The sequence below is a fragment of the Cheilinus undulatus genome, linkage group 19, assembly GCF_018320785.1.
Source record: "Cheilinus undulatus linkage group 19, ASM1832078v1, whole genome shotgun sequence".
Lineage (NCBI taxonomy): Eukaryota > Metazoa > Chordata > Actinopteri > Labriformes > Labridae > Cheilinus > Cheilinus undulatus.
Window position 1 is genome coordinate 23,179,509 of NC_054883.1, and position 24,664 is coordinate 23,204,172.

A 24,664-nucleotide genomic window follows, 5' to 3' on the forward strand; every position below is an offset into this window, starting at 1 on the left:
CAAATTTATTTATGCTCTAGATTGGGTAGAAATGCAATTAGTGCTATCCCTTTAGCTCATGGGGCCATGGTTAGTATTTCTGCTGCTCCATTATTGGATCACAATTTCAGTGAAGACATGGGAGCAGTTAGGACTAGGCATTCTGCCTATTCCAACTAGGCACTAGTCCAAACTAGTCTAAAGTAAGTGTTCTGCCCAGTCCAATGTCATCCAAACTAGGAATTCTGCCCAGTGCAATCTAGTCCAAACTAGGCATTCTGCTTAGTAAATTTTGTCTAAACTATGCAGTCTGCCTTATCCAATCTTGGCATCCTGCCTAGTCCAAACTAGGTGTTCTGCCTAGTTCAATTTAGTCTGAATTTGGCATTCTGCTTAGTCCAGTCTAGTCCAAACTAGGAATTCTCCCTAGGTATCTATCTACTCCAACCTAATACAAACAAGGCATTCTGCTTAGTACATCTATTCCAGACTAGGCGTTCTGATTGGCCCAATATAGGCGTACTGACTTGCCCAATCTAGTCCAAGGTATTCTGCCTCTTCCACAGTAGGCATTCTGTCTAGTCCAAACTCAGTGGTCTGACTAGTTACTCTGCCGAGTTGAAACTAAGCCAGAACTAGGTGTTTCCCTATTCCAAAGCAGCCAAAACTTGGAGTTCTACCTTATCCAATCTAGTCCAGGTTATTAGAATTAAAGTTTTACTCTAAACAATGTGCTCTGTCAAGTCCCACCTGTGCATTCTGCCTAAGTTTGTGCCTATTCTAACCAAGTCTAAAATAAGTGTTCTGCCTAATCAAATCTAGTACAAACTAAGCATTTTGCCCAGTCCAATCCAGTCCAAATCAGGCATTCTGCCCAGTCCAATCTAGTCCAAACTGAGCATTTTGCCTAGTCCAATCTAGTCCAAACTGAGCATTCTGCCCAGCCCAACCTAATCCAAGCTAAGCATTCTGCCTTGATATTTTCCTACTCCAACCTAATCCAAGCTATGCTCATACTAGTGATCATGCTAGTGGTAGTGCCAAGCAGTCTGAACTGTCCTAGCCCAAAGTAGGCAGAATGCCTGAGGTGATAAAAATCTAAAAAATGTTCTTGAACTATATCATCTGAATGTGTTAATCTGATGTTGAGAAATGTCACTTTAAAGTAAAATTTCAGTGGGACTAAAATGTTTATGTGTATATTCAGTGCTATTTTTAAACAATACAAAAAAATATAACAATTTTTAACTGCATTAAATGTATTGAGTATCATGGTCTACCAGTGTGCAAGTGTAAGCTTAATTGTTTGACTTTTTTTGTTTATTTGTTTGAATATCAAAAACGGAATTTGAATTAGCAGTGAGTTGTACACTTAAACATAAATTTTTATCAGAGGTATGGGTGATGTAACAGTTTTATGTTCCAAAAATGATGCCTAATAATAAAAGACTATTTTTTAAATTGTCGTCTTCCATCTATAAATCCCATGCCTTTGCCCAGTGTAACTCCTATGACCTACCTGCTTCCACCGAGTTGCTCCTGTTGGTCTGGTGGTAAAGGGGGAAGGGGCAGGAACTCCCCCAGGCCCAAGGACTCAGGACTGTGGTCTGGGTGCAGGGGTGTAGCAGTAGGGATTTGACCGGCCTCTGCGTCACCTAGAGACACTTTGCTGTTGGACAAGGAGCGCAGCAGTGGGAGACGCAGCTTGAAGCCCCGTGGACGACCTGGAGGTGAGAAGAAGGAGGAGGGACGGGGGGAAACAGTCATTGCCTGCAGAGTGACAGATGGATTCCAGTATGAAAGTGCGGCAGGAAGGGGAAAAAGGAGCCGGGGAGCTGTAAGGAAAGTATGAATCACAGAGAAGAGCAGAGATGCATGGCAAAGGGCATGCTAGGAAATGAGATTGGAAATGTTCTAATAGATGTTGAAAATACGGCCTGAAAAAGAAACAATCTACAGGAATCTGGGGCAGTTACCGTGATTAGATTTTGGTTTGTATACAAGAAATCTGTTGAACAGACAGACATGATTTCTGATATAATCAGTGCCCTAGTTAAGCTGCTGTTCTGCACAGTTTTCCCACTGGAAAATAAAAAAGCATGGTCAGGTTCAGGAAAAAAGCTTTTTTTAAATACCTGATGCATCACAAATACACAGGGTTCAAAGGAAAAACATCACTACAGAAATATCATTACTTTTTGTAAAATTCAATGATGCAGGTGAAAATGAAGAGTCATAAAAAGAAAAAAAATAATCCCCAGTTAATGAAAGCATTGTTTTTAAAACCTGGATGGAGTACAACTATTGCAGGTTAAATACTTCTCATTACCATTTAATGTCTTGCCAATTGTTTGCACTGCAGATTCAAATAAATAAAATTCAAATGAAGAAAAATGAATCTATTTATAACTGCACAAGCAGCCAATCACTACCTGAAAATACCAAGGATTAACAGAATACAGAAAAACATTTATTTTAGCAGATATTGGAGTGTTTCTGTGGGAATCTGTGCCCACTCATTCTGTAGAATATTTATGAGGTTAAGCACTGATGCTGGATGAGAAGGCCTGGCTCACAATCTCTATTCCAGTTCATCCCAAAGATGCTCGATTGGGAGCACAGGGCTCTGTCATGTTCTTCCACAATGAACTCATCAAACCATGTCTTCAAAGTCCTTGCTTTGAGCACTGGGGCGCAGTCATGTCGGAATAGAAAAGAGCCTTCCCCAAACTGTTTCCTCATTCAAAGTGTTTTGGTATGCTGAAGCATTAAAATTGGAGTCCACTGGAGATAAGGGGTCTAGCCCCAGCCCTGAAGAACAGCCTCATGGTGTTCTTTACATCACTCCATCTGACACTTGGCATTGGACTTGGTAATGTGAGGCGTGCATGCAGCTGCTTGGCCATGGAAATCCATTCCATAAAGCCACCACTGTAAGTTTCGATGCTTACATTAATGCCAGTGGAAGAATAGTATTCTTCAGCTCAACAGAGCGTTAGACACTTTTACAGTCTATGCACCTTAGCAGTCGTCTTCTGCTTCATGGTCGAGTTGCTGTTGTTCCTAAACTCTTCAACTTTGTAATAATATCGCTTACAATTGACTGTGGAATATCCAGTTGGGATGAAGTTTCATGAACCCTCATATTGCAAGGGTGGCATTTGTCAGAGTACAACACTTGAAGTCACTGAGCTCTTCATAACAGCCTATTTAGGATCGCAAATGTTTGTAAATATTGACTGAATAGGTAGGTGATGATTTTAAACACCTGTGGTGATAGGTCTGCTTGAAACACCTGACTTCAATAATTAACAGGTGTGGCCAATTCCTTTGCCCAAAACTGGGTGCTTAGGACATGGGAAGCACTGATGCATTGCTTATAGCCAATGTTTTTCTGTAGTGCAGGATCAGTTTAATGCTGGCACATCTAACTGGTAATTCAGTGAAGAGATACCGGACATCTTGCACCAACACAAGACATAAATATCAGTCCTGATTTCCTACATGGACTTCTATTTCTGTTGTTGTGGTATCATTAACCCATGTTGATTTTTACTGGCATCATATCCAGTTTTTTCACTACAGTCCTAATTTGAGGATCATAAAGGTGCTAAATTAAAACTTGCCTTGCACTGATTAACAAATAAGCAATGGGTTGATTGTGTATGCTGGATAGCAAAATAGACAGGAATTAAGGAAAACGGTAGACTTTGGCAAAATGTGTCAGCAAGTATCTACTAACTTTGCAAAGTGGCTTAAACCTGACATGAGAACAAAGAAAGAAAAAAGGTCAGTCAGTAGTTACCAGTAACAAGCCAGGTAGGCAGGCGGTGGTTGAGCTCCTCTTTGCGATCTCGAAGTGTATCGTCTGACATGACCTCAAAGTTGAGGATGAACATGATCACCAAGCCATCCTCATTCTTCACTGGCACCACGTCTACCATACACAGGAAGCTCTGACCTGCATGAGCACAGAGAAAAATAATGCTCAGTCAGGATGATGGAAGCTTTATTTGATTCAAAAAGTCTCTCTGACTTTAGAATCATGGTTAAAACCTTCAAAAGTCGTAAAGTTCTTCACAAATTATCCTGTAAAGCAGCAGAATTACTTTTTTTAAATACATAAAATAGAATAACTTTAATGACAAGTGTGCAATTCTTAACAATACATTAACATTCAGAAACAGTGTGCAGACAGATGCAAATATGTACAGTACTCCCTTTATTGTAAGCATGCATGCTCTGATTACACAGACCCACACTTTCTCATTCACTCTCCTTATTAAATGTGCATCAACGCTTAATCAGCTCACGCTCACTCTTCCATATGAGGCCATGCACGTTTGCTAATCTGCCATATGAGCGTTAAAGCAGCTAAGTAAGCGTGAAATTAGGCTGCACATGACAGTAAGTAGCTAGGCATTTCTATCAGGTCTACAGCTCTGACCATGTAACTACACAAGGAAGACTACAGGCTGAATAAGATGCTATGCTACTTCTGACACAAGAGGATCCTTAAAAGCTTCAAACCGTGTGAACAGACCAAAACACTGAGACGTGATGCTCTGTTATCGACGGTGAATTCAGAAAGCATTCAGACCCCCTTCAATTTTTTCAATTTCTTAGGTCGCCGCCTGATACTACAGTAAAAAAATAATTTCTTTCTCCACTGATCTGGGCTCTATGGCAGAGTGGCAAGACAGAAGCCTCTCCTCAGTATAGAGTCAGCTTGGAGTTTGAAAAAAATCACCTGAAAAGCTCTCAGACTGTGAGAAACAAGATTCTCTAGTCTGCTGAAACCAAAATTTAACTGTTTGGCCTCAATTCTACACGTCACATCTGGAGGAAACCAGGCACCTGCCCAATTCCATCCCAACAGGGAAGCATGGTGGTGGCAGCATCATGCTGTGGGGGTGTTTTTCAGCAGCAGGGACTGGGAGACTAGTCAGGGTTGGGGTTAAGCTGAATGGAGCATGCAGAGATATCCACAATGGAAACCTTTTCGGCAGTGCTTCACCTTCCAGCATGACAATAACCCTAAGCACACAGCCAAGACAACACAGGAGTGGATCAGGGCTAATTCTGTGAATGTCCTAGAGTGGCCCAGCCAGAGCCCTGACTTGAACCCAAATCGTTGTGTCCCTTGATGGTCCCCATCCAACCTGTCTAACCTTGAGAGGATTAACCAAGAAGAATGGCAGAAAATCACCCAATCCAGGTATGCAACACTTGTTGCAGCATATTCAAAAAGACTCAAGCCTGTAATTGAAAAAATGAATCGAATTGAATGTAGCATCTGGCTGCAACATAACGGAATTGCAAAAAAGAGTGAAGAGGGTCTGAATATTCTCTTAATGAACTGCATGATAAAAACAACATGGAAATAATATATAAATCTGCAACAAGCCATAACTTAAGAAGAGATCCAGTTCATACTGATGTAACTGTAAGTTCATTTCAATGTGGCTTATGAAAATAGAGATCCATGTAAGTGCTAAAAAGATCACACTGAAATCATCCTTGAAATATTCACCAGCTACATCATCATGTTATACATCATGCCATCTAATTTTAGCTTTTTTCAAAGCAAACATTACAGTGACCTCGTTGTCCCAAATCCAGAACTTTTATAAACTAAGCTCCAACAAAATGCACTCAATTTGCAATCTGAAAATAAATGTATATATACTTTTGTCTTTTCTGCACAGTCCATCCTAATATAGGTAACCTACAAACATGGACGCCTTGCCCACAGCCTAAAGTGGCCTTTCAAGTTAAAAAGTCTCTCCAACATGCCCCGTCATACATGAGTCTTACCTGAAGAGAGGGGGTCAGTGACCGGTTCTACAGCTGCAGCAGTTTTGGTAGTTTAAAGAGCCGAAAGCTGACACGATACAACTGGACATACAGTGTATGTACTGCTGCCTGAATCGCTCACCCACCCGCCCTGTCATTCATCGCTGGAGAGTGGGCCGAAATCCGATTGGACAACAGCATAATCCCAACACAGGAAGGGGGAAAAATATGAAACACAGAGAAAACTAAAGGATTACACCATCTGGCCCTATCTAACAGCGTGTGTGTGTGTGTGTGTGTGTGTGTCTGTGAATGTACGTGCAGATTGTTGGTGAAATACAGAGTCACTTGCTCATTCATAGATACTGGGTCATGGCCATTCATGCCTGTTTCATTAGCAGCCGTGACAGTGCATTCACACTGCAGTCATAGCTCTGCTAATCACTGAAGGTGCTGCTGCACTGACCCTCAAGCTGCTGCACATTGCTGCTTCATGTCTGCTGGTTTTGTTGGACAGGATTACCACAGAAAGGGAAATAACAGTGACATCATCATTTTTTTTTGAGCGGATAATAAAAGAGAAATCATGTTCATGGGAAATGACTAGAAGGTTTGAGAGTCTTACAGATACAATCAAGTCAAAATAATCAGAGGTTATTTATATAACACATTAAAAACAGTCACAGTTGATCAATGTGCTGCTCCGGCTTAAAATACAAATAAAAGAAGAGATATGAGCCATAAGAACTATAAAACATAATGTCTTTATTTTACCTCAACTTGAGTTAAAAGCACATGGAAAGAAGTAGGTCTACTATAGTGAAGACTTAAAGCTTTTTAGGGTCTAGGTCACCAATGGAGGACATTTTTCACAAGACGGTAACATTAACTTTCTTCTCAGTGCCTAAAGGCCAAACTGCTACAACTTGTTAAGTCTCAGTTTAGCCGACATAATTTGACAAAAGAAGTGAAGAAGTTCCAAGCTTCAGCAGCTCAAATGGGAGAGACTCTGCATACAACAACTGTTGGCTTGGTTCTTCACCAGTCAAAGTTTTATGGGAGAGTGGTGAAGAGAAAGACACTGTTGAAGATTGACTTAGATTAAATCTGCCCAGTTCACAAAAAGGGCATGTGGGAGACTCCATCGTCAATTGGAAGAAAGTTTTTTGGTCTGATGAGATGAAAATGTTGCTTTTTGACCATCAGACAAGACACCAAACACTGCACATCACCACAAAAACACCATCCCCACTGTGAAGCACAGTGGTGGCAGCATCATGCTGTGGGGATGCATCTCAGCAGCCAGCCTTAGAAGGCTTGTAAAGGTAGAGGGTAAAACGAATGCGGCAAATTATAGGAAAATCCTGGAGGACAATCTCATTCAATCTGCAAGAGAAAAAAAAAGCTGGGGAAAAGATTTGTTTTCCAGTGAAAGCAAAAAGCAAAATCTCCACTTGAATGGTTTAATGGCAGCAAACTAAATGTTCTGGAGTGGCTGAGTCAAATTCCAGACCTCAGTCCAATAGAGAATTTGTGGCTGGGCATAAATAGGGCTGTTCATGCCTGATCCCTGTACAACCTAACAGAGCTTTAGCAGTTTTGCAAAGAAGAATAGAGGAAAACTGCAGTGTCCAGATGTTTGAGCCTGATTGAGATCTATCCACACAGACTCAGAGCTGTGATTGCAGCCAAAGTTGATTCTACTAAATACTGGCTTGAAAAGGCTAAATATGTATGCAGTTACTTAATTTACATTACAGATTTTTATTTAATTGCCATTACTTTAAAGAAATATGTTTTTACTTTGACATTAAAGAGGTTTTGCTTGGTTACAAAAATGATTGATTTATAAAATCAATAAAAGGGTAAAACATCCAAGGGGGTGAGAAACTTTTCTAGGCACTGTCGAAACAAAGTTTTAACTGGATATAAAAATATGTTTTATGTATGTCTATTTAAACAGAAATGCATTCAATAATCATTCATACAACAGCAGATTGATTCATTTCTTGCAAATACAAGATTTTTATATTTTTTTTCTACTTCTCATGTTGAGATGTGTTTTGCATTTGTCGTGGTGGGGCTACAGTGTGTTGTAGCAGCAGCTAAAGGCCGGCTTAGACCATACGATAGTTTTTTGGTCATTCATGACGGCAGTGTGCCAGACTATGCAAGAAAAATCTCGTTTCGTCTTGGCTGACAGCCTGGCAGTACTACAAGAGAAGAGATTCTTGTAAATGATGATGCAAATGCTCTCCTTTTGGTAGGCTGTTGCTGACATCAGGTCAGTGTGTCAATTGAGATGACAACGTAAGAGCACACATATATACAGTAATGTGCAGAATTTTTAAGCATGTAGAGCGCTAACCGCTCTTCACAGGTCCTGATTTTCCACAACCCTGGGCTGAAGAGAGGAGGGAGGGAGGGAGGCCAGAGTCAGTGTCAACACATTTGGCATGTACGTGTGTCACACAGCAGCCAAGGTCGAGCTTAACAGCATTTCTTTGGTCTGGGCCCTTGCACCCCTGGTAATACGCCTAGCAACCACCAACAGTTTTCAGGTGCTTAGAACATACACACAACCAGGGGGTTGTGGCAACCCTCCTACCCACCCTAACAGTATCCTAGGCTATGTTTAAGCTGCACATCTACCCATAACTCTACCCTAAAGCTGTGGTTTTTGCTTTGTTTTTATCAGATTATTTTCCTATGCCCTTAGTAATGTACAAAGACATCCAGAGCATGACCTGGGTTGTGTCAATCCTCCTTCCTGCCCAATGGGGCCCTCAGGTGGGCGTACTTGGGTGCATGATGGGAAATAATCTCAAAAGGAAATTTTATTCTAGTCTTGCAGTAAGTGACCCTGGAAATTCCCCAGTCTTTGCAAAATCTTAATCTGAGACTAAAAACTCAGTGACCTGCTGACATATCGTCTTGAGATGTGAGAGGGTGTCAAATGTCAGCCTTTTCAAAGTCTTTTAAAAGTTTAAGCAAAGTCCTCTAGTGTAAGGCCAGCATTAATCACAGTTTGCAAGTGTATGCAAGGCCAAAAATGCAAGGTCAATAACACCTAAGGTCTAAATTTACATAGAAGAAAGTCCAAAGGAGACTGAAGTGTGTGAATAATTCTCGTCTTTATTCAGCCCAACCGGATTTCAATAAGAGTACTCTGTATTCAGTTTTTCTTCTCTGCTGGAGAAACTCTCAACCTTCTGCAACTCATTTTACTAAGGAAGCTCTGAAAATACAGCACAAGAAAAGCAGTGTGGTTTTAGCCTATGAAAAGTTTAACAATGAATACTAGTAGAGAGGACATTTTGGAGAGATGTGCCACCTTGATCATCTGGTTCTGTATAAACAGGTCAATATAAAATTTGCACAGACCAACTACTAGCACGAATCATCTCTGGATGGCTTTTGTTTTAGATCCTGTATTACCAGATGGATTATATCTATTTTCAATTCCTCAGAGAGCATTTGTTATTTTAACAAACATGTCAGCCCCAGACGTTGATGCATGTCATCTCAGCAGTCTCCTCATTGCACTGTCAAAGCAGCAGAATCAGTGCATGTACTGTATGTGTGACACTTTATTGTGGAGAACAGATGTGATTGTACACATGAGCATACACATGGGCATACACACACATTAATGTAGGATTAAATGTGCACAAAGAGGATTTATCCTTGGTTTATTGTTTGGAGTCTAATACATTTTAAGACTGAGTATTTACTGTCCATTCCTCACATGAAACTGGAACGCTCTGCACATCTATGATTGTGTGTTTACAGAAGCAACTGTGTGTTTTAATGTGCACAGATTGTATCATCAACAATCTCACATGCATGAATAGGTCAGACTCACTCATTGCTGCATGAGTGTGCAGCAGAGTGTCACTGTGCTACAGACAGTGTGTGCAGACAAAAGCAAACAGAAGTGGGTTTATCTGAGCGAGTCTGTTTGTGGTCTGCATTTGTCAGAGAGGTTCAAATCTGGCACATGTATTTCAGGGACTTCAGAGCATTTCTGCGTAGGGTAAAAGATTTGCTCATGAGTGTTTGAAATGAACTGAACTAGGAGGTAAACAGGGCAAATGCCATTTTATCTAAATGCTCTGTTTGGATGTATTCCAGTTCAGCATGTAGCATCTGATAATCTGATTCAGCATTGCTGATTTACAAAGCTCGGGGAGATTATCACAATGCACTAAAACACAGCCACAAAAAAGCAGAGTTCAAACTGCTCTCTGCAGAACACGGATGGTGCAATGATCTCACTGCAGCATGTTGGACTTTTAGACGACTCGTCAGATTTTTTTGGGTGTGGGTGTGCAGTATGTTTGTTTATATATAAAAAGGCTTGGACAGCTCCGTCTGGTGCAGAAACTACTGCTTTAGCAGTCTGGTACTTCAGAAGTTAGACACAGAATCCTGGACCCTATACACAATTAGTGCTTTCAGACAGACACGGTTCTGGTTCTGGCTCTGGTTCCGTTCTGTAGTCTCACAATCTGGGTGCTTTCTTGCGAACCAGCCTGCATTCACACCACGCAGAACCAAAGTGGGAGGACATGATGGACATCTATCACCACGTCCAGCTCCACTTTTGCCCAAGTCTTTCTTGCTGTCCCCGGTATTACTTCTTTAGTTTCTTGAGTTAATTAATGATTTGGTCTGGTGTTCAGGTGAACTCAGCCTTTGCCATCTCTTCTGCAAGTTTGGCATATAACTTGTTCTTCCTTGTACTACTCTCCAGCTTCACCTGGAACTCTGTCGATGCCAGATCACAACCAAACACTTTGTATCCCCAGCAGACCACTTTTTCTCCATTTTCTGCTCATCCTCACAATCTAGAATGTGATAAGCCCACTGATGATGTCACGGTTCCCAAGAAAGAACCAACTATTTTTGGTTCCAGCTGAGAACCAACTTTTCAGGTTCAGATCCAATTTTTTTTTCGGTTAGAACGTGCCAGCTGGTTCAAAATTAGGTTCAGAAACTGGAACCGGCCCAGAGCCCTGCCAGCCTGAAAGGTCGATCACTGACCATTTCATTAGGTACACCTGTCCAACTGATTCCTATCACAGATATCTAACCAGCCAATCACATGGCAGCAACCAATGCATCTAGGCATGCACACAAGGGATGAAGATGGTTCGCTTTCTATTGATATTGATACTCTCATGGGGCTTTTCCATTACATGGCGTGGCTCAGCTTGACTCGGCACCGCAGCCCGGCACAGCAGGGGGTTTGCTTTTCCACCACAGCCGAGCTACCCGTTTGAGGTCATGTCTAGAGCTGATGACACAGTATTTTGAGCTCTCCTCGATCTCTCTACACTGTCTGATCTGAATGACTTCACATACTTTTAAACCAAAAATCAAAATATAGACCAACAGTGATGGAAATGCAAATCAGCAAGGCTTGGTTTGGCTTGGCGCAGCCAAAAGCCATAATGGAAAAGCCCCATTATTGATACTCTTTATCAGTCCGAGTCCTCACTATTCCTCCTGTTGTTTAATGGAAAGAAAAAATGACAGAACATTGTTTTACAGGGGGTCAGTGTTCTTTCAGGCAGGCGGCTGGAACCTCAAAAATATGGAGAAACTCATCTTATTCCTTTAAAAAAAGGAATAACAAAAAAGAGCTGTTTCGCATCTTTTGTTATAAACGTTAATGATTTTGAAAAATGCAGAACCAGATGGTAACGTACCCGGGTTTGGACGTCTATCCCTAACACAGACATGGTCAAGGTGACTGCTGAAGCTTTGCACCTAATGCTGACCCAACCAACCGAACATTGCAGCAGAAATCAAGTCTCACAGTCAAATCTTTAATATTCCAACTTTTGATGAGCCTGTTAAAGTTGTAGCTTCAGTTTCACCATTGTGGTCTTCTGCTGCGTTACCCCATCTGCTTCGGAGATCATCTTTCTATGCGTTCAGAGATGCTCGTCTGCGTACCTCAGTTTTGATGAGTTATTGTCGTCTCACTGTCAGCTTGAACCAGGTGGTCATTCTCCTCTGACCTCTGCCATCAACAAGCCATCGACAAGACTATTTTCCCTTATTGGATCATTTTGTGACCCTTGAGATGGTTGTGCATGAGGGATGAGAGAGCGAGGAATGACATGGAAAGGAAAGGAGCTATGGACCAGACTTAAACCTGGGCCTTCTGCACCAAATTTCTTCCCATTCTGATGCTGGGCTTTCACTTCAGCGCATCATCTTGATCATGGCTACATACCTAAATGTATTCCCATGTGATTGGCTGATAAGATGTTTGATGAGCAGCTGCACAAATAAACCTAATAAAATGGTCAGTTAGTGTATGTAGGCACAACATTTAATCATAGACAATGTTGCATCCTTTATTTTATACTTAAGGGTTCTACATATTTGCAATCACAGATGGTCTTAGCCTCCTCTTTGGTCTGCTTAAAGGATCAAATCTCAGTCTGAACAGCTATGCATGAACATGACTTTACATAATCCTCAAACAGGGCTAAAAATGACTGTTTTATGTAACATCTGCCCCCTATCACCTATAGACGGCTCAGAGTGAAGGTCAGTCTGTTTTTAAACCACCAAATCAGTTCATGTGGATTTTCAGGGGTCGTTACAAGCAGTGATGACAACATTAGTGATGTAGGGACCAAGCAAGGAAGGAAAACTGAACATGTCAAATGAGAGGATAAAGAATAAAAGAGAGGTAAGGACAGAGATCTCTACAAAAGGAGGAACTGAATGGAGGGTTAAGATAGTCAGCTAAAAACTTTTAAAAAGAAAGAAAAATAAAAGACAGAAAGAAAGAAGTATGATGAGAAACAGACACTGTTTCCTGGTGGTTTTAGGGAGCGGAGGATTAGCTGTTTCTTTCCCTCAGTTCAGCAGAGATAAGAGGGGATTGGTGAGGAGTTCACAGAGATCCAACCGTATCCAGAGTGACCTGATCTGTTTTTCAAGCTCCAACTTTCCTGATGAGAAAAACCCAAGAGAGGTCACATTATCTCCTAGAAACCTTTTAGATATGAGATACAGATTAAACAGGTGACCCCACACTTCCTTGCCAAAGAGCAATCTGCAGTGTGCTGGACTAGAAATTAGAATGATAATCTCTGCAATAGAACAAGAGGATTAAAGGAATACAGATTAGTGCCAAATCAATCAGATCCCCACTTTAACCTGAGCTGGACGCCTGTATTATTATTCTGGCAACTTTCTGGTAATTAAGTGGTATTTTACACTAACTCTAATTCTCTAACCCTAAACCTAACCCACAAAATATTGTGGCAATTCTGACTGGGTAGTATTTTCCCAAGTAGTTTCTAAGGAATAACGTTATAAGTTTCTATAGTTGCTTGGTACTTCCCAGGTAATTTCTTTATTTTGGCCACTAAATTAAAGTGAGTCCTTCCTGAAGAATTTCCAATGATTTTTTAGGGTTAGTGTTAGGGTCAAAGGGTTTTAATCAGGGTTCATGTGGGTTAGGGTGAGGGTAAAATACCACCTGATTACCAGAGAAATGCTAGGAATTACTTGGTCATAAATATATTATTAGTAAGTAAATACTTCCTTAATATAACCTGAGTTAAAACTTGGAAAAAATAAAAGTATATTACTTAGTAATTACCACCTTATTCTAGAGAAATACTAGATAACTACACTTATTACTATAAAATTTCTAATCAGGGACTGCTGAAATAAAGTGTTACTGAAAATTTTCCCAATATTTACAACACATGTATTTGCTGAAAATATCAGCCTCATGTGCAAATGAATTTGTGAAGTTTTAGACAGCAGACCTATGTCAGCTGTGATCTTCATCAAACTTTAAATCACATTTAAGAAGTGAATTTTACAGTTTGAACTACATTTATTATTGGTTTTGATATCAGTATTAGCCAAAATGAGCTTAGAGATATCGACATATTGGTTATGGGCTAAAATTCAACATCATGCATCCCTAATCTTTGACCATTATAATAAAAACTCTGACATATTGATCTTATCTGGAAAAAAATATGTAAGTGAGGTAAAATCAAATTCTACATTTTTCTGAGGGTTTTGGAGGTAATGTATTGAAATATAAATAAAAACTGTTACACCAGACATGTGAGGTTGAGCTGTAAAGACATCATACATTGGCATGTAAAACATTTTTCACGTTGAATAAAGGCAAAAATAAAAAGTCATAAAAACTGCAGAAACAGCCCAAGGCTCCTGACGGTTGAATCTTTTGTTTAAAATTTTTTCTAGTTTCTAAAGTTTGTGGAAATGTTTCAAATTTATTTTTCTATTTCTATTTTTAAGTCACATCTTTCTGAAAATAATGATCAGATCATTTTATCATTTTTTTCAGTAAATTGGATTGTCTACTGTTTCGATGTGTCTTGTCAGCATCCTGATCTTGATAGCAGCTCTAGCACTGGGTAGAAAGGGGGAATTGTGCATATTGTGTGCATACAAGAGCCAAACGTTAATGTTGTAATTACAACATATATGATTATAAAAGATTATATATCACATGGAGAGGCAAGCTCAATTCACCTTAAAGCCTGTTCTCCTGCAGCATGTAGGCTTGCTGTTTCAGTCAATCTCCATCATCATTTTTAAGTTAAATCCACTGATGTAAACTAAAAACCTTATTTATCTTTACTTTTAAACCTTATGCTCAAAGTTTAATAGCTGCAGATGCTGCACTCTCTCACTTCCAGCTGCATCCTAGGGAATTCCCCTAATAGTGACACATCTACTCCTCCTAGTGGACGACGGCAGTCCTTACACATTTATGGACGGGTCACTGAGGCAGATATGTGGATGGGTCCTCACACAGTGTGTTCATCACATATTTCAGAGGAGGGTTGTTAAATTCAATGAGTGCTGCTGTTTTTATCTGTGACCTTAAAATTCAACTACTTCTCTGCAGGATCTGCACTACAGTGCTTTTTCTAACAACATTTTGCTGCCAAGTTCTCATGAAATTCTAATAACTGGATAAGTATTTGAAGAATGTAAACAAGAATAATCCTAGTGCTGTGTCAGAAACTGGGAGAAAAACGAAAAGGGGGATTTTGCAGAGAAACCAAAGTCATTTTTGCCAAAACAGTAGGAGTTTCTTAAGAAGAAACTTATTTGTCTGCTGAACAGAAACTGAAAGCTAAAAATGGCAGATGGCATACACCAGCTCTTAGTAGTTTTCAGTTTCTGGTCAAAAACAGTTTTACTTATGGCTACTCTACCTGCAAACAAAGTGGACTGAATTATGCATTCATTGTTTTATTCCTCCTGTCAGCTAAGAACGAGGAACTGAGGCTACGATTCACACTAAATTAGACAATAGACGACAGGAAAACATGGCCTGGTCTGCTTTGATTCCAGTGGTAATCACATGTTGGGTCAGAATTTGACATTAACAGGTGAACGCCAGCCAGAACAACTATTTTGGCACCTTTAAAGTCAATGAAATCAGTAGCTCCTAACTTCTTTTCCTTTAAGCTCCACTACTTGTACCAAAGAAAAGTTTAACCCTTCTGGAACCCAAATAAATAAAAGAAAAATGATACATCAGCAACAACAAAAAAAAAAAAAAAAAAAAAAAAAAAATCAACACCAGTTTAAATAGTTTTATTGCTGAATCTCTAAGAAAATAGACCTTTGTAAGATCTACAATACCGTGCAGAACTTCTAGGAATGTTTGGGCCAAACACTGAGGCTGAGGTAAGGCATAGATGTGGTGAGTAAAGGCCTTTGCACATTTCTTTTTTTTTTTTTGGCCTTTAAAAAAAAAAATCAATCTCATTTCCTTGTAATCATGTTTGCACACTGACACTGAAACCTTTTTCCATCATTTTTTTCAGAACAGGTTCAATTTTATGCTAAATTTTGCATCTGTCCAAAGAAGAAAAAAAAACAAAAACAAAAAACATCCAAAAATAATGAACTCAGTGTGCAAAATCCTTTCACTCATCTGAAGGCACCATCGCGCATTGAGTTGGATGACACAACTTAAGTCGTGCTCTGGATGACGTTGCATATGACCAGGGGTATTGAAAAGTAATCTGCTGAAAAATAACAAAGTCCACACTTTTAGGTTAGAGTTAGAGTTGGATGAGGCGAGTAAGCACACTTAGGGTACCGTCAGGTGAGTAGGGTTGCCCCGGCACATCTGACCCCACGATGAATCCTTGGCGCCCTGCATGCCTAAAACTTATGAACATGACTGAAAATAATATGTGTTTTATCATGGTTATTTGCAAATCGAATTTGACAACCTAAAAGTAGACAAAACCCGGGATCTCTTATAATCCCCATGCATGCACCTCAGATTGTGAACTAATGACTAATGACGTTGCATCCCCTTTCTGATGCTCGATTTGAACTTCATCAGATCACCTTGACGCTTCGTACATGCCTAAATCAATTGGTTTCTGCAATTTGGTAAATTAGATGTTTAAGCAGTTGAACAGGTGTACCTAATAAAGTGGTCTCCTAATAATAGGTCCCCTTTGACGATCCAAGGCTCTTCTGGAAGTATGATCAAGTTGGGTGGCCCTCATTATCAGAGCATAAGTTAAATCAGTGGCATGTCCCTATTTATAAAGTATGCTAAATCTGCTTCCATCATTTTGTGTGACTTCATTCATGTGAAAAGTTCTGGAAGCTACAGTCTTTGCTCTGTGCCTCGGTCATATGACTTAGTTTGCTCTCTGTGCCCAATGTGGGTCTTGAAATGGTTGAAAGGGGTTTCAGGAACACTGCTGCTGCAGCCTGGAATTTGCTACAGGAGTAGAGGGAGTTAAATTAGACTGAAGGCATTGGAGGATGATGCTTTGGGTTGTTTTTAATGATGACTTTGATCTGTGTTTATAACTGCTAAATATATTGTCCTTCTGTGTAACTTCGTTAAATTTGCTGCTGCCTGTTTTGGCCAGGACATCTTGTACATGAGATTCTTGATCTCAGTTTGGTTTTCCTGGTTAAATACATTTGAATAAACAAATAAAATGTGCATTTTCATGGCAGCGATAGGCCACGGTTCCCCTCACAGACAAAAGCGGGAGGCTGATTTGTCCACCAGAGCTAGAGAGATGTAAAAGGATGAGGATGTAAGTCGTGTTTCCTCTCTGCCGCTCTGCTCAGCATCACACAGACCCACACACACATTCAGTGACACAGTGACAGAGGGGGGATGAGAGTCTCATTCATAAACACACTCTCCTCAGATTCATCACTCTTTGGCAGGAAGAAAAACCAAAGGAGAAAAAAAAAGATTCATATCTCTATATCCACTGAGACGGCTTTGAATATTCTACAGGCTGGCTGCAGACCAACTGGCAGAGCTTGTTATGTTCCCGTCCTCGTTTAGAGCCAAAGAAAGCCCGTTTAAATCCAAAACACTCAGGACAAGCTGACAAGCACACTTGCATAATTGCCTGAAAATGTCATTCACCACCAGAAAAACAGAATGCCCAGACTCTAATTTGTTACCAATGATAATGGATGAGAATCACAGTATTAATGACCCTGTTACTTCTAGTTTTACAGCAAGGTTTTTAAATATAAGAGAGGAAATGACAAGACACTGTCATATACTTTTAAAAGCTGAGGTACAAAGACACAATGTGCACACAAGAACTGTGAGTGAGTTATTATGTCTTCTCTAGAAGTAGAGACGGTGTTGACAGTGGAATAAATCCAATGAATACATCCAAACTTCAACCATTACCCTGCCTCCAACACTCTGTCACAGAGAATAAATGAAGGTAAACACAGGATCACCTGTGAATGTGTCTCAAGTGACTGTAGTATAAAGATACCTGTGTCTGGAATGTCCAGTTCCTGGTTAATCAGTATTCCTGACTACCATTACACCATGAAGACAAAAGAACACTCCAAGCAGCTAAGAGAAAAGTTTTTTGAGTGGTCAGGGGATGGATACAAAAATCATTTCCAACACACTGAACGTCCCCCAGAGTTCAGTTAAATCCATCATCAAGCAATGGAAGAGGTATGACACATGTGTGAATCTGCCTAGATCAGGCCATCCTCACAGAGTGAGCGCACAAGAAAGAGATTAGTGAGAGAGGCCACTAAGACACCTTTGACTAATCAGAATCAGAGTCAGCTTTACTGGCCAGGTATGTGTGCACACACTAGGAATCTGACTTGGTTAAACATTTACTCTCTTAGTACACAAGAATATACACTATAAATATAAACTATGAATATACACTATGAACATGGACATTTTGACTTCTTTGTACAAACAAGAGACTGAAGGTGCAAAGGTGGCTTGGTGACAGAAACTGTGACTATATACATCTATGCAGGTTTGATGTGAACCAGGGTTTGCTTTAATTGAATGTGCAGAAGGTCTTGGTCTGCACACACATGTCCTCACAAAAACTGGTGTAAGATGTCACAGTGTCAGTGAGTTCACTGAGGTCTGTGGCTGCAGCTTCAAATACACTCCAATCAGTACAGTCAAAGCATGCCTGTAAGCTCCAGCTGATTGCTCTGTCAATCTCTTTACAGTCCTAACTACAGGCTTGGCAGATTTTAATTTCTGCCTGTAGGTTGGGATGAGGTGGACCAGACAGTGATCAGAGAGCACGGGTACAGAGCGGTAGGTGTCCTTTAATTTGGTGTAGCACTGGTCCAGAGAGTTACTGTCCCTGGTGGGACACTTAACATGCTGTCTGTAGTTTGGCAGTTCATGGGTGAGATTTGCTCTGTTAAAGTCCCCCAGAATGATGAACAGGGAGTCTGGGTGTTTTTTCTCCATGTCTGTTACCTGGTTGGCCAGGTGTTGTAGCGCTTCCGTTACACATGCCTGAGGAGGAATGTAAACACCGACCAGAATGAACGAGGAGACCTCCCGAGGTGAATAAAACAGTCTGCAGTTTATGAACAGAGTCTCTAGGTGAGGCCTGCACATCATCTTTAATACTGTGACATCTGTACACCAACCTTCGTTAATGCAGAAGCCTTTTCCTCCTCCTCTCGTCTTCCCCGAGAGGTCCATAGCCCAGTCCGGCAGCTGAAGCACACAGCCCAGAATGTGTTCACTGAGCAAGGTTTCAGTAAAACACAGGGCAGCGGAATGGCAAAAGTCCTCATTAGTTGTGTTGAGGTGCCAGAGAGCGGACGTTCCCAAGATGTAGCGAAGGGACAGCGGTGCACTTCAGCAGCTGAGATTGGAGAAACTCTGCATACAACAACTGTTGGCCGAGTTCTTCACCAGTCAAAGCTTCATGGGAGAGTGGCAGAGAAGGCCACTTTTGAAGAAAACTTAGACTAAATCTGGACTAGAGTTCACCAAAAGGCACCATGGTCAAGTTGAAGAACGTTCTTTTGTCTGATGAGACCAAAATGGTGCTTTTTGGCAGTCAGACATTTGGCGATGGTGGCAGCATCATGCTGTGGGGATGCTTCTCAGAAGCTGGCCCTGGAAGGCTTGTAAAGGTGAAGGGTAAAATGAATGCAGCAGAATATTTGAAAATCTAGGAGGACAAACTTATTCATCCTGCAAGAATGAAAAGCCCAGACCCCAGTCCAATAGAGAATTCATGGATAGGCTTGAAAATGGCCAATCTGCCCAATAGCCTTGTAGCCTGACGGAGCTTGAGCAGTTTAGCAAAGAGGAATGGAGTATAATTGCAGTGTCCATGTGTGCAAAATTCTGTCTACTAAATACTAAATACTGACTTGAAGTGGGTGAAGATTTATGCAGTCACTTATTTGACATTACATATTTCTTTTAATTGACATTACTTTGTAGAAATCTATTTTCACTTTGACAAAAAATAAAAAATAATGTCCAAAAAGTAAAATTAACCATGATTTTTAAAATCAATAAAGGGTTTAAACATCCAAAGGAGTTGAATACTTTTTTTATAGACACTGTCAATGAAAGTTATAAAGAAAAATTTGCTTTTAAAGAACTACTTCCCTGACATGAATTAAATTAAAAAAAAGAAAAAAAAAAAAAAAACATAAGAAATGACCGCCCTCTCCTTTAGAAGAGGAATTCCTGCTATTTAAGGGCTGTCACATTACCTCAATAACTCTCTAACAGCAGGGAAGAGCTATTAAAATGCTATTTTAAGCACACAGGAAAGTCAGCTTCAAAAACACTGAGGCCTGTAGAAGCTCTACACAGTTTAACTGTAGGTCAACACATCTTATTAACTAGATTCCCCTTATTTTAAATCAGCTGTATTGTTTCTTTGTTTGTAGTAATTATGATGATTGTAAGACCCCCAGGAGAACACACATGATTCTGTCTACTATGAAGCTTTTTCTATAGTGATGAATAGAGAAGGATTGAATGACATAAAGGATGTTTGAGTTATGCTACCACAGCTGTCTATTTGGTTATTCTAGTACTAGAAATCTTGAAAAGGCACCACCTACTCCTTTATCATTAACACTGAATAATGTTATAAATAACCACTAGGTGGCAGGCCTAAACAACTCTTCCCTGGTCTGTGGTCGTAAGCATAGAAGCAAATGCTGTCCCACACTCCCACTGACTGGCCTGTGGAGTATTACAGGGACTCAAGGGGTTAATGTGCTATACTACACCACAGCTCTCATACAGGTGTGTTGTTCAGAGCAGGCAGGGCAGGGAGCTGGACGACCGAGTGGAAAAATAAATTGCTGTGCTTGTGTGTAAGTGGCATTTGCCAGTGTGTGTGAATGCCACCGAGACCATTAATATTGGTGTTTCAACCCCTCCATCACCTCTGATCGTGGCCACCAGCTGTCCTCTGATAAGTGATGTTACACTACTCCATCTATCAGCATCACGCACACAAACACACACATGCCATGTGGCTGACCCTTGCACTTTTTTCTCTAAGGTTTGGGATGAGAAGCAGTGGAAGGACAAAGTACTGCAGACAGCCATTCATCAGCCTTTTCTCACCTGTAATAGAGACAAATAGCTGATGCTGAGCTGTTTGTTTGTGAGGCAAAGAGGGAGCTGGACTGTAACAGACTGTACGTGCATGCGTGTGCACTCTGAACATGTTAACATTCTGTACCAGCTGTTCATACCTCCATGTGTTCACCCAGTAAAATTCTGGTCAGGCAGACGCACTGATTGAATATTCCTGCCCTCTCTTGGAGGAAACATGAATAATGGCAGCTGAGCGGTTGTACATGATAGATGCAGCAGGGCTGATGGGAGCTGATGGGAGCTGACGGGAGTGTGGTGGTGGCTGGGAAGTTGACAAAGCTCCAGACTGACAAGAGGATCCATTAAAGCAGTTGTCGGTCCCCGAAGGCACTTGAGCTGGATAAAAGACAAGGTGTGCTGGGGTGAGTGGGAGCTCGGGTTGTTCTTTGTTGATTATCCACGCCTGGAAATCTAGATGACTGAAGGTCCTGAATTTCAGATTGGGTAAGTCTAAAATTATTAACTAAGTTATGAGCCGAATTCCTCACTTTTCTGTCTTTTTACTACAGTATATAAAATCTACCATCACTGTGAGTGCACAAAGCAAAAAGACGTGACTAAATGAGTAAGCAGTGATCAGGTTGAGCAGCCGTCTGATGAATTTGGCCGAAGCAAGGCCTCTGTGATTGTACACTTATGCAGAATGATGAATCACTTTTATACCATGATCGTAGGCTGAGAGCCAGGTCCAGCCTGAGGGAATGCACTGACGTCACTATCAGCGCACAACTTTACTGCTCCTTAGTGGCGAAATGGTCTGAGACACTGCTAGCTGCTCAATGGGAAATGGGTGAAAATGGAGAAAAACAGCCTAATATCCACTTAAATGAGGGCTATTTGGACTGGGCAGAGATCCATACTGTTTCAGAAAGACACAGTGGACCATGGACATTGATATGTGGTCAATTTCCTGAGATTTATAATGGGTCTGATCTAAAGTACAAGAAGCAGAGTCTGATGACATGTATCAGCCTGGTTCATCAGGGATGGATGGGAAACTGAGTTTATGTTGAACCTGTTTCCAAAAACAACATAAACATTCCTCGGCTCTAGTTTGATTTTAAGCCCATGTTAAACTCTGACGGTTCTCAGCTGTTTTTTAACCACTGTGTCTCGTCTGGAATTTTTGTTTTAAAAAGTTTGTAAAAACATCGACCCAGTGGTGCACAGCCAAGCTCTGTACATCCTTTTCTTCAGGACAACCTGGGCCTTAAGTGTATGTGTGCTGCAGAAATGTCACTGGAATTTGAAAAAAAGTTATGTGACTATGGGGTGCAGATGGCCTAGTGGTTTAAGGCGCACCCCATGTATGCAGACGGCTTGGGTTCGAATCCGGCCTGAGACCCTTTACCACATGTCTTTCCCCGGCTCTTGTCCCTGTTTCCGACTCTATCCACTGTCCTCCTCTATCAAATAAAGGCACAAAAAATAAATCTTTCAAAAAAAAAAAAAAAGTTGTGTGACTATAAAGACAAAAGAAAAAAAAAATTGGAAATTCAAACTTTTAATTTAAATTAATTAAACTTAGAATTAATTAAATAAATTTAACTTAAAATTTGTATGTATTAAACGCAGTAAACATTAATATTTTTTTTTAGTTTTTTGCACAGACCTGATCTCCCATCTCTTTGGGACCAAAACGTTAAAAAATAATTCTGAGGCAAAGTCTTCAAAATATTCACATTTTTACAAAAAAGAAAGCCCTCTGCGCTTCTGGGAATTTGGGTCATTATTTAAAGTGCAGTGACTCAGAGGGACACATCACAGCCTCTCTGTGTCTCTTTCTCTCCATTATGACTTATTTAGACCCTCTTGTTCAGTTTGCATGTATTTTTGCACATGCTGTCCAGCAAAGCATGACATGACGATGGAACAGCCTGCCATTGGTTGTCACAGCCCAGTCGCAATGCATTCTGGGATACAAATAGACAGCAGGCTAACCAGCTAACTGCAGGAATGATTGAAAAAATGGTTTATAAATGGATCAAAAGATGTTCAACTAGTGTGGATTTAGTCTTTAGCAGCCAAGTTCCAGGCTCACTAGAAAACATTCCCTAAGAGCTAAAAATGTGTGGATAGTGTCATGAGAACGGCACAACGGAGAGCTTTCAGAGGAAACAACAACTAAGAGCCTGCAATTTATAGTTCAACAGTAATTTAATTTTGAATAACACATCCCAAAAAAATCATTATTTTGACTCAACAACACATAAGAAGATGAAAAAGACATTTTCTAAAGCCTGAAGATGTGATCTATAAACACACATCCCAGGGTGTCCATATACGGAGTTCTGTATTATTCCCATGGCAATTTACCAAGGATGCACCTGTGGCCCGGGTCCAAGACAAATGAGTTCCAAGGGCTAACCTTTATGTCATTTTAGTTAAATATACACAGAGCAGCTCTAAACTTTCAGAGCATCAGATCTGATCACTTCAGGAAACATTGGTGGAAATTAGTTCAGTATTTAACCAAAGATAAATCATGTAAATTTACAAAAATGGCTTTATTTAACCTGTGAGATATATCGGCGGACTTGTGAATTTTTTGGTCATTCCCTGTAAAATCAGCTGTGTTAATTGGACATCAAGGGACTATTTGTAGGGAATAAAACATAACCCACCTCAGATTTTATTCTACCATTTGGTTGATCTGCTGAAGTTTAAGGTCTGACTTTTCTTTGAATGTAAGAGTAAGGAGAACTGAGTGGGGTTAGGCTTATATCCATCTCTAACTGAATGCCTGGTGTATCTACTGTAATAGCCCAGCTCATCTTGTGTCTTTGTTAATGTACCATAACGGCTCACATGCATACACTCTATTGCTACGACTTATCCACTAGTATTTCTAGCTGGATGGTCGCATACTAAATGACTGTCAAATATTAACTAATTCTAAAACAAGAGAGAACAAACCGGGATAGCTGCAAACTAAAGCTGAGCAATCAATCAAAATGTAAATTAAACTGCAAAATGTCCTACTGCAATTTTAAGATCCCAGGAATATTTCTTTACCTTGGAATATGCTACAAAATAAAAGCTTAATAGAAATAAAACAGCGACAAAACTGAAGTTAAATCGCTATCATGGCTAACAACAGTGATAAAGTAGAAAAGATGTATGTAAGATGAAAGAGCAGCAAAAATTAACAGCTGATTTGAGGGCTGAAAAAAATAGACATTAAATCCAAAATAGTTAAAACAATGATTTTTTTTCATACTGCCACATATGTTACTACAAGAACAGATACCACAACACCCATTTATTTCACTATCGCTCAGCCCTGTCGCCTTTCTTTTCAGAGAAAACATAAAAAAACATTATTCTGCTTGTTTTTTGCCTTAAAAAAACATGTTTTACACAACAGGCAAATGTCAGGATGGGTTTTAAATGATTAATCATTGACAACATAGCCTTCCCTTCTACTCATTTTCACCCCCGACCACTTACAATAAGTGCAAAGTTAATCAGAGAGGATTGCTTCTAATCAAGAGCATGCTCTCCTTTTGCCTTCACTTACCTCCACGCCCTCCTCTTTTCAATGGATGGAGAAATAAGAGAATGAAGGTGATATCAGGTGACTGATCACTGATTGAGCTCTTAATTTAAGGCTCACGCTTGATCAGCATTCCTCAATAAGCAGACAGATGAGGAGATGAGGCGTAATCAGCCGCTTTAGAGTTCACAGCAGCACCTTTACATCGCCACAAAGGACACGAGATACCATCTTCTGCTGGGTTCAGTATAAATCATAGCTGATTAGATACCTTAGACCAACTTCTTACACATGTGTAGCACAATGGCGTCAAACTACATGAAAAAGAACTTCCTGCCTTTGGGACACAAGTTGGTCCGCTTTGCTTTCACACCACAAACAAACCAGACCAGGGTTCGTTTGGAAGAGAACCCAGACCCTGTTTTTAA

The 24,664-nt window shown here is 40.4% G+C and overlaps 1 protein-coding gene across 1 annotated transcript in view; it reads right to left on the reverse strand.

Annotated features, from left to right (window-relative positions):
• kcnh2b (potassium voltage-gated channel, subfamily H (eag-related), member 2b) overlaps nucleotides 1–24,664 on the reverse strand; it is a 405,497-nt gene that overhangs the window by 177,898 nt on the left and 202,935 nt on the right. The window contains exons 3-4 of the mRNA XM_041814336.1: nucleotides 3,785–3,940; nucleotides 1,499–1,703 (exon numbers count right to left, since the gene is read on the reverse strand). Coding sequence (XP_041670270.1) covers nucleotides 1,499–1,703; nucleotides 3,785–3,940 — 361 coding nt within the window. The remainder of the gene's footprint in view (nucleotides 1–1,498; nucleotides 1,704–3,784; nucleotides 3,941–24,664) is intronic.